At 41.4% G+C, this 10,634-nt stretch overlaps 1 protein-coding gene across 1 annotated transcript in view; it reads right to left on the reverse strand.

Moving 5' to 3' along the window:
• The window catches only part of LOC126395949 (antigen WC1.1-like), a 22,756-nt gene extending 15,375 nt beyond the window's left edge, over positions 1 to 7,381 (reverse strand). Inside the window, exons 1-5 of the mRNA XM_050053752.1 lie at positions 7,316 to 7,381; positions 4,969 to 5,131; positions 4,750 to 4,862; positions 1,262 to 1,567; positions 929 to 1,168 (exon numbers count right to left, since the gene is read on the reverse strand). Coding sequence (XP_049909709.1) covers positions 929 to 1,168; positions 1,262 to 1,567; positions 4,750 to 4,862; positions 4,969 to 5,131; positions 7,316 to 7,370 — 877 coding nt within the window. The 5' untranslated portion in view covers positions 7,371 to 7,381. The remainder of the gene's footprint in view (positions 1 to 928; positions 1,169 to 1,261; positions 1,568 to 4,749; positions 4,863 to 4,968; positions 5,132 to 7,315) is intronic.
• Positions 7,382 to 10,634: the final 3,253 nt, after the last annotated feature.

Below are 10,634 nucleotides of genomic sequence, written 5' to 3' on the forward strand. Positions count from 1 at the left end.
GTAACCCTGCGTTCTCAGAGCGCAGTGTTCTGGTGGGATAATATGGCACTATGAGCTCACTAAGATATGACGGAGCTTGACCATTTAGAGCTTTAGAAGTTAACAGTAGGATTTTAAATTCAATTCTGGATTTTACAGGGAGCCAGTGCAGAGAGAAGAATCTGCTTTTTCCAACTGTGCATGAAATTATATGAGAAACAACATTTAGATTGTTGGATAGATATTGGATGGGACATTCTGAGTGTATCTGAATATTGGGGGCAATACCCCCCCTATATATTTTAATTAGGGCCGAGCGCCACACAGAGAAGTGAAACAGTTTTCACTGTCTTATTTTTCAGAGATGATCTGTAAGCCACAATAAAAAAATGTGTTTTGAAAATGATCCCTAAAATCTCAAAGGGATAGGGGCTGGACTCTCCTTTAAGGAGTTGTCCAGGATGAAGGATGCCACGTGGTTGTGGAGATACTGATGAGCCCCCAGCTGAGCTGAGCTGATCAAAGTTGTGTCCAGTGGGTCATTGGTGCCTGTTATGGTGGCTACCAAAGAACCTGCTGCTGGAAACCAGTGGCTCAGAAAGCTGTCAACCTGCTGCTGGAAACCAGTGGCTCAGAAAGCTGTCAAGCTGAAGAAGGAGTCCTTTCAGGCTGGTTTGTGGTTGGCCCAGGGGACTCCTGAAGCAGCACATATGTATGTTTCATATATACAGATATATATCTTGCTGCATTCAGCAGCTGATTTACTGAGGCAGCAGCTCATCAGACTCCATCATGGCTGCTGGAGACAGTCTGCTGCCATTCTAGCTGGAACATGTGTGAGTCAACCTGGGGACATTACTGTCATAGATGATGTCACTGATGATGTCACTGATGGGCTTACCTGAGCAGGTGAGATACAGGAGGAAGGAAGAGGAATCTGATGCTGCACACTCCCTCAGAGCAGGTACAGAGTGAACACAGTCAGAGTTGATCCTCCACACAGGTCTGCGTGAGGACTCCTTTCTCTCTCCTACAGAAACAGCAGAGCCACAGGCCAGATCTCTGCAGACAACACCTGCTGTCTTCAGGGTCCAGTCAGAGTAATAGCCATTCACTGGTCTCCATTCTCCCCGTTTGACCTCCAGTGTTCCTGCACAGTGACTGTCTCCTCCCACCAACCTGACAGGCTCTGAACAGAAACCAGAGAGTCATCAGTAAAAGAACAAAGTGAGTTTCATTAGAAGAGAAATGAACCAAATCAAAGCTGCAGCTCCTCTTCTACCTGAGCAGGTGAGTCCAACAGCTTTGCCAGGTGAGCAGGTGTTTCTATCTGAGCCTGAGCTTCTACAGTCCAGGAGAGCAGACTCATGGCCTCCACACTGGAACTCTTTGGTCCACATTGGAACCTCCACTTCTCCATAGAGCGCCCCCTGGAGGACTGAAGGAGCCCCACAGCCAAGCTCCCTACAGACCACCTCTGCATCCTGCTGGTCAAAGTCAGCTTCACACACTGAGGACCACCTCTGGTTAGACTTCACCTCCAGTCTGCCTGAGCACAGACTGGTCCCATTCACCAGCCTGACAGAGTCTGGAGAGATAATAGAAGATAAAATAGAGAGAGATAAAAGACACCAGACACTAAATAAAAAGATGTCATCAAACAGCAATTCACTGATTCAAACTGGACTCACAACAATTCCAACATCACTTCATCACCAACAGCTTGTGGGTCATTCAACGAAATCGATGCCTTTTCAACTTTGGAAATTTAAAATTTTAATTAAATTCAAATTCTATTTTTTAAGTAGCCTGGGATTAAAAACAGTTGAAAGTTACAATAACCTGCATTGTGCCATCTCAGGCTGTGGAATTTCATATTTTATGACTGTTTCTCTCCTTATTGTTTTGATGGTTTTGCCAACCCTGTTACCACAGAAAGTATTACTATATCTAATATTCCTAATTAGACTTATGTAATAGATGGCACATTTATGAGCAGTACTTAAATCCCTGTTTTCATTCAGATTATCAAGTGCATCCTGATTTTGCATGGCGATCACATGTCTGTTAGGAAAAAAGATTTTTTTTAGAAGAGAAATAAGGAAAGAATGGACCTGTCCAAAATATAGTATAGTTTAAATTATAATGATAAGAGTTGAAAGTCTCTTTTAATCGTCATTTTTTGACATTTTTATGAAATTAACACCAACAATAGGATTGACTGCCAGCCCTGTTACAGTAACAGCTGATACAGATTTTACTGCCTACACTGAGCATCTTTGTCTACACACTACTATGAAGTTTCCCCTCCCAAGTCAGAGGGTATTGTTCTGCACTTGATTGGTATTGTTGTATCAGTGAAGCACATCACATGCTACCCATCTAATACGATAGGGGGCGGTGTGCACATTTGATATATGGATGCATCACAGGTCATGGCGCTCCCTGAGATTGTGCTTTCTAAACATCGGATTTTCCCAAAACTGAATAAATACCACACATAGCAACACAAAACTGCTTTGCTAGCTCAATCATGTTGTAACTAAGATATCTGCTGGAAAAAATATTTTTTTCATGGACTGTTCATTGAGTTACGGAGTTTAGAAAGCACAATCTCAGGGAGCGCCATGATCTGTGATGCATCCATATATCAAATGTGCACACTGCCCCCTACTGTATTAGATGGGTAGCACGGTCAGCTGAAGAAGAGCGGCTACTGACGTCACTCTCCTGCGCCGCTCAGATTGCCAAATCATTTTCGAATTATGGGCACTATTTTGCAGGGCAGACCACGAAAATGAAATAGCATTCTCTTTCTTTTTGATTATGGCATAAAATGTGCAGTCTTGTAGAAGAAAATGCAAATAGGTTGATTGATTATTCATTTTATTTATGAGTGAAATAATGCAGCCACATTCTTAAAATGAAAAAGCATTTCTGCAAATGCATTTTAATTTAAATATTAGTCACGATTCGCTTCCATAATCAAAGGGCTCATTCACAGTAAATCAAGTAACCAGTTTCATCATATTGTGGACATTAGCTGAATAACACTCACATGATGACTTTCAAAAATGTTTTCATTTGATAAGGCTGACCTTTAAAGACAGTAAAGCTATCTATGATGATCATCCCTGCTACTCACATGTCAAATCCTGTTACTGTGGAAAGGTAACAGCGTTGACAGTTTATGGCTCGTTAAAACAAATGTGAGCTAAAGCACATGCTGTGTACTCTGAAAGGCAATTATTTGTACATATTGATTATATTATGAAAAATACATGTTAAAAATGGTATCAAGATTGAGATTGTATGCTTGTAGGAAAAGGAATGTGATGTTGCACACTTCATCAGAGCAGATCCAGAGTGAACACAGTCAGAGTCAACTCTCCACACAGATCTGTGGGAGGACTCCTCACACGCATGCTCACTCACTTACAATTGCTTGCTGTCATTGTCTGAGGCTGTCAATTAAGAAATCAGCTGTTCTGTCAGATGGTCACTTTTAACCAATAGCACAGCAACACACCTTCACTGTTGGTCATCTTGCTGCTGTCTTTTTAAATATGATTCTCTTTGTTTCTGTAGTTAGTTCTGTAGCCACGCCCCACCTAACAGTCAACACCTAGTCTTCACAGATTCATCATCTTATCTTTTCATCAGTCCATCAGAGTCACCACCAGTGTCTGGACTCTATGGGGAGATTTATCTTGCTGCTGCTCAGGGCAGACGCCCCTCAATTTACAAAATCTCCCTGTAGAGTTTCAGTGCCAAAGTCTTTCTGTCAAATCTTAACCATCACATATCTGTACTTTTGTAATCTGTATTCATCATTTATCTTTACTTCATTCACCCGTCTTCATTGCCAGTGACTTCTTCTCTGTAGCTGTTGTTCATATGACAATAAATGACTTGAAACTTGAAACCAGTTGTGAAGTACACATCAGGAGAGTTTGTACCCATTTTTACCCCTATATTATGGCATGCCATTTAGGACATTATTACAAATATATGTGATGTGAAGTTGCAGTACATGGAATGAAAGTCAGAATATATGGAATAAAATCTAAATATATAGATGACACTTGAATATTTGGAATGAAACTTGAGACTATAGATGTGTCACATCACTGATATGACACACAAATAAACAAAAGATGTACAATGAACTAAATAATAAGGACAAACTAAGGACGTGCAGTGTTGAATTTGGCACAAGTTGGACACAGAACACATTTAGTAATAATAATCATTGAATACACAAGTGAACAGGATCTGTGCAGCAGTAAGGGCGAGGCTCCAGAGCTCTGTGAACTGAGTCGAGCATGTCTTTATCTATGTCCACTGTTTAAGTTAATAAACAGTGGACATAGAGTAATTAAATTAAATTAAAAAAGTAATTAAAGCCATGCTCTAGTTTATACCTATGGCGGTTATGTCGAAGCAAGCAACTAATACACCTATTTGGAAATTAATACATCTGCAGAGTATATTTCAGCGGTGTCTCTGAGTAGAAGTGACTTGGGTGTGTTTTTATTTAGTGTTTTAGGGGCCCAGGGTAAATGCCCAGGTGTATTGGTCAGGATCTAAGGAAGTGTTGTGTGGAGCATGAAGTTGTTTGTATGAGCCGTTCTCCAGAAAGCTACAAGCTGCAATACCACAGGCCCAGCAAGCGGCCTGTTCTGAACACACGTGTTTCCACTGACCTTCATCATCACCGTCATTATTATTGTAAATGGGTAAAGAACCATCATCATTGATTAGTTGTACCTGTGTCACATCTCGGCACCTTGCAGTGCTCCCAGCGGGTTTCAGAGTCAGTGGTGTAACACCAGGGCATCGTCCAATTGTCAGGGTTACGACAATAGTTGTTATCCAGGCCTCTGACAAATGACAGACAGTAAGAATGATGAACACAGGTCAACTCAACAATAAAGGCAACAGACCATATGTCCCTCTTTAATAAAAAACATGTTTCAGTTACAGTACTTGTGGGGGTAGTTCTCTGGCATTCTGTCATGTTGGTGAGGCGTCTGAGCCGACCAGCTCTGGCATGTTTTGCCAGATTCAGTCACAGCAATCCTGCCTCGGTACATTTCACCATTACCAGTGGCACAGGTCATCTCTGGGACGATGGTGGGAGGCTCGGATGCTGAGCACAGAGGATGAGACAGACTGGTTGTAGAACTCAGAGACAATACAAGTGAAGTAGTGGCACTTTAAAATCATGTCAAATTACAAAGTTAAACTAACTGTGAAAATAGTGATTACTAAATTGTTGCTGAATTAATAAGAATAGAATCAGAAATACTTTATTTATCCCTGAGGGGAAATTGTGAATATATATTTTTATTTACATATAGACATAATGAGCCCACAGTGACACTGGGCCTAACTACACCAGTAAGGTACATTTATATATTTTGTTATATGTCGATCTGTCGACTATTATTTTACTGTAACATATGACACCAAACCATCTACATTTAATGCAGCACTTCTGATCACACCTATGACAGATAAAATAATGAAACATGATTCTTGGACTTTTACTGCACACCAGACTAAAACTATTAAAATGGTGGTTGTGTTGTGGTGTTTCAGCCACCAGGTGTCACTGTGTTTACCGTGTTTGATGCCGTGAAGCTTTGAATCTTTCTCAGCACTAACAGAGAGACAGCTGCAAAGCTTCATAAGGCTTCATTCAGCCATCACTACAAAACAACCACCATCAGACGTGAAACCACCACAAAGACACGTCTGATAATCTGTCTGTTACTCACCATCATATATCAGATTAATCCACTGACAACAAGATGAACAACATGGCCGCTGTCTTGTTTGGTTGACACACTTTTTTACCTTAGTGTGAAACACATAGTGTTTCCTGTGACTGCTTCACAATAAAAGCCCCCCTGTGTTTGTCCAGTTGAGGTGTTTGTCCAGTTGACACTTTCTCACAATCCGCCCACAGACTGTCAAAATTGTCTCACACCTCTCCTCCACCCGCACACTCAGCACCAGCTCTCCCCAGGGCTGTGTGCTGAGCCCTCTCCTCTACTCTCTCTATACATATGACTGCAGTCCATCCCATCCCACAAACACCATCATAAAGTTTTCGGATGACACCACCATCATTGGGCTCATCTCCAATGGAGATGAGTCTGCCTATAGGGACGAAGTGTGAAGGCTGTCTACCTGGTGTTCAGAGAACAACCTCTCTCTGAACATCAAGAAAAACAAAAGAACTCATCATAGACTTTAGGAAAACAGAGATGACCCCACCCCTCTCTTCATCGGAGGAGAGAGTGCGGAGACTGTCACCTCCTTCAAGTTCCTGGGCACCCACATCTCAGCTGATCTCTCCTGGACCACCAACATCACAGCTATGGTGAAAAAGGCACAGCAGCGGCTGTACTTCTTGAGAGTTCTCAAGAAAAGAAACTTGGAGAAGAGGCTGCTGCTGGCCTTCTACCGCTCCTCTGTGGAGAGCATCCTCACATACTGTCTCTGTGTGTGTGGTATGCTGGCTCCAAGGCAGCTGACAGGAAAACCCTCCAAAGAGTGATCAACTCAGCTCAAACAATCATTGGTTGCCCTCTGCCCACACTGGATGACATATCCAAATCCCGCTGTCACAACAGGATCACATCCAAAACAACAGACCCCTCACATCCAGCCCATCACTTGTCTTCTTTTGCACTGTGTGGGCTGAGCACCCATAATTTCGTTGTACCCTGTACAATGACAATAAAATCTATTCTATTCTATTCTTTTAATGTGAAGCAACAGCAACAGGAAATTTTGCGTAACTTTCAGCAGCTCTGATCAGGCTGCAGGAGAGTCAACAGGAAACATCGAGGCTGATACCAATCAGATGTTGCATCACACGCAGCATCGTTTTCTATACATCTGTCCTGAGTCTAAATCTATGGCGGACTCCCCAACTAGTGATGAGAACCACTGCACAGACAGATCGTTACTCAATTATACTAATTCATACATTGATTGGATGTTGCAGAAATAAAACTGGACTAAAAATAGTTTTTATCCAGTGAAGATGATCGTCACACTTCTCTGAAGTTCATTTCTGTGAAACTGATAAAATCAGATTTGTTTCGGGCAGTCCCACTGACTGTTTAAGTGAGGCCTGTACATGAACCGATTGGTGCATCTGAGATAGTCACTGAATTGGATGTTGGATAATAGATTAATAACTGACTGAACGAAGAACAGAATAAAACTTGATGTTGGTGTGTGTGATCAGTTTGTTCTCTGATTTAAAGGTTCAGTACAAATATTAATAATAACACATCATCTCAAAGCAGAGTCCTACCTGAGCTCCACAGCACCAGCACCAGCACCAGCACCAGTACCGACAGGTGATCCATGTTCAGGTGGACCGTCTCTCTGCCCGTCCGTCTGTCTTCCTGTGTGTCCGCTGTCCACTCTGATCATCACGTTATGTTCTCAGTGTGTATCTGCGCACATGAAGGGGTGGAGCTTTACTAGAATATATCTGTCACATCCTGCCTCTCTGTACCTCCCTACAGCTACATTTCCACTTCCCCAGGCCCTTCTGTTGTTGTTCTCTACCTGTCCACCAGATGTCCTCAGATTTTCCCAACTGATCACAATGCATCTTAGTGTTTGTTTACACTTATATTTAGTGCTGTCCACATGTGATTGCATCATCCAAGACACATGTTACTACCAGGTGTAAACAGGCACTCAGTCACACGATCAGGTTTTTCTGTTGGCCATTCACACAATTTGACCAGTTTTCATACTGGCGTCCAGTCTCAGTTCTCACTATGGCCTGACACACATATCTGTGTCTTTAGTTTGTTTCCTGCACAGTGGTAGTATAAAACTATAGCAGGAAAAAGATTCTCCTTGTGATCATTTTGAATCTCTGTGTGGTCGCTTTGTGACTGTTATTGGAATTGTTGTGTAAAAATGCTCATGTGCACAAAACTGTTAAAACAAAATGAAGTCTAACCTCAGAGAGAGTGTTGTAAACCTGTCATGATGCCATTAAGGCTGAAAGCCTGGAGAAGTATAGAGACAGAATGCAACGCATCATATTGTAGAAACCACCAAACTAGTGACACCAAGATATGGAAGTGAGGGCTGAAACGCTAACAGAATGCCTGTACCTGGCTGAAAACATCATATTTCAGCATGTCAAAGAATTATTTTAACACCTTGCATCTCTCAGAGAAGAAAAGTTACAATGACAACATTGTAGGTTTACCTCAGCGTCTCTTCTCCTTTCTTTGCTTATCTTGTAGAAAAGATCCCACTGAATGGCCAATAGTGACATACTTTGATGTTTTCAACTATTTTATCGAATCACAAGGTAAAATCCCCATTTAAGATACCAAAGATCAAAACCAGGCATTACATAGCTTAGTTAGCTTCAACCTCTACAGTTTGTCTGGCCAAATTAGCAAAATGCTGGCTGCATGTCTGCATACTGAGTGTCAGGATCCCACAGTTTCCACATATCCTCCTGCTCATGCCTCACGTCTTATTGTTTTAAAGCTCAGTTTTTTGGTTCGGCAGTTTGTGAAAACTTAGTAATGAATTCTTTACAGTGTTGGAAGTGCATCCCACCACAGAGCAGCTTTTAGGTAGTTTGTGTTTGCTAGACGTTAAAGACAAGGAGGCACCTTCAGGTAATACAAAGTCAATGGTGGGGGCGGGAGTTAAATGCACTCTGTCTCTATTGGGCTTCTCTCAGTGTGTCTGTGTGAAAGTATCCAATCTGCACATCAGCGTCATGACAACTGTTGCTAAGTGAAGACTGCGAGCATGTAAAGGCGGGGGAGCAGAGAACGGCCTCACTTCTCTGAACTGCATTTCTGTGAAACTGATAAACTTTAATTAGATAAGAAGCTGCTGAGAAATTAATGATTATAGGACTATGGTCTCTGTTACCATGACAACCAGGCTGAGATGTTCCTATAAGATTAATGTGGTCAGAGTCTTCTTATTTCCTGTAGACGTGTTAACATCAGCAGAGTCATTCAGAGGAGACTGAATTTCAGCAGTGAATAACCATTATATTGATTATTGATGAATCTATGATGATGTTTTTCAGTAATCAATCACTGAGTCTATAAAACATCAGTAAACATGTGCAGCACAGTTTGTCACAGTCCAAGGTGACGTCTTTAAATGCCTTGTTTTGTAAAGATATTCTGTTGAAATGTTGACTCCTCCCACTATTGTGATGTGATTGGCTGAATTAAAAACTGATAAGTTTTTGACTGACGGGATTGTGAGCCTCTGATTGCCCCCCGCCCTCCTGAGCTCACATGGGTACGTCTAAAATGGTGACACTGAAACTCGCACATGCACACAACTAAAATCGTGTCTCTGTGGCTCTGCAGGGGGATGATACTGTGTATTTGTGTTACCATCATCATCATCAGCAGAGTCACTATTGTTGTTAGTGGGGAACAAATAACACTGACAGAATACCTGTCGTATTTTCACTCGTTTAAATTTCCATGTCACAAGTTTTATTATTCTGACATTCTCACTGTTCTTCAGTCTACAAACATTTCAATCTCCTGAATTATTTAACAATCAGATAAGTTCTGAATAACTTTATCGGCCAAACATGTGAACACATGGAAGGAATTTGACTCTTTGTAACAACAGACCGTAAAAACAATCATGGACGTAACCCCTGTGACGTCACCCACTGGTTTGGGGAAACCCATTTTGAAGTTTGGCATTTTGGTCATCGCCATCTTGTTTTTTTGGAGCCAGAAGTGACAAGAAGGTGGAGGAGTGGAGGAGCGAGGGGTGGACCTGACAGTTCACTATCAATCAACAGTGTGTCACTCAAAGAGGCCCCGCCCTTAATGATGCGTAACAATTAAGCGTTAATAAAATGTAAACAGGTGAGTTCTATCTAGATTCAGCCCCATTGTCATGAATGTTTTTTGTACCAGGCTGTAAACATGTTTATTTCTACATGTTAACATGGGGGTCTGTGGGGACTGACTCACTGTTGAAGCCAGCCTCTAGTGGACATTAGAGGAACTGCAGGTTTTGTCACTTCAGTGTTGGTTTTATTTTTCAGTCCTGGAGGTTGCTGTTTGAATTTAACCTAAAAACACAAAAATACACACAAAAATAAAAACAAGGACAACAAAGACGGACAAAGACAAACACCAATAATTAACTATGAGCAGATATAACTGTAGCTGTAGGTGTAAACAGTAGGATGGTGCGGAGTGCAGAGGGCGCTGGAATAATAAGATCAATATAGAAAGATTCATGTACAGGGTTTTTTAAATAAACATGAGGTGGATGGATGTGACAGTTTATACAGTTTATACAATGTCCTCAGATTTAGGTTTCACAGTGACGAGAATTACATGATAAAAAACTAAACTATAAAAATATATAATTTACAGGTACAGTCGGTGTTTCAGCTTCAGTTTTGGGATCCACGAGCTTCTTGTACCTTTGTAATGATATTTTCTAACAACTGTTCATTAATCAATCAATCAATCAATCAATCAATTTTATTTATAAAGCCCAATATCACAAATCACAATTTGCCTCACAGGGCTTTACAGCATACGACATCCCTCTGTCCTTATGACCCTCACAGCTGATCAGGAAAAACTCCC

The sequence above is a fragment of the Epinephelus moara genome, chromosome 9 (genome assembly GCF_006386435.1).
Source record: "Epinephelus moara isolate mb chromosome 9, YSFRI_EMoa_1.0, whole genome shotgun sequence".
Lineage (NCBI taxonomy): Eukaryota > Metazoa > Chordata > Actinopteri > Perciformes > Serranidae > Epinephelus > Epinephelus moara.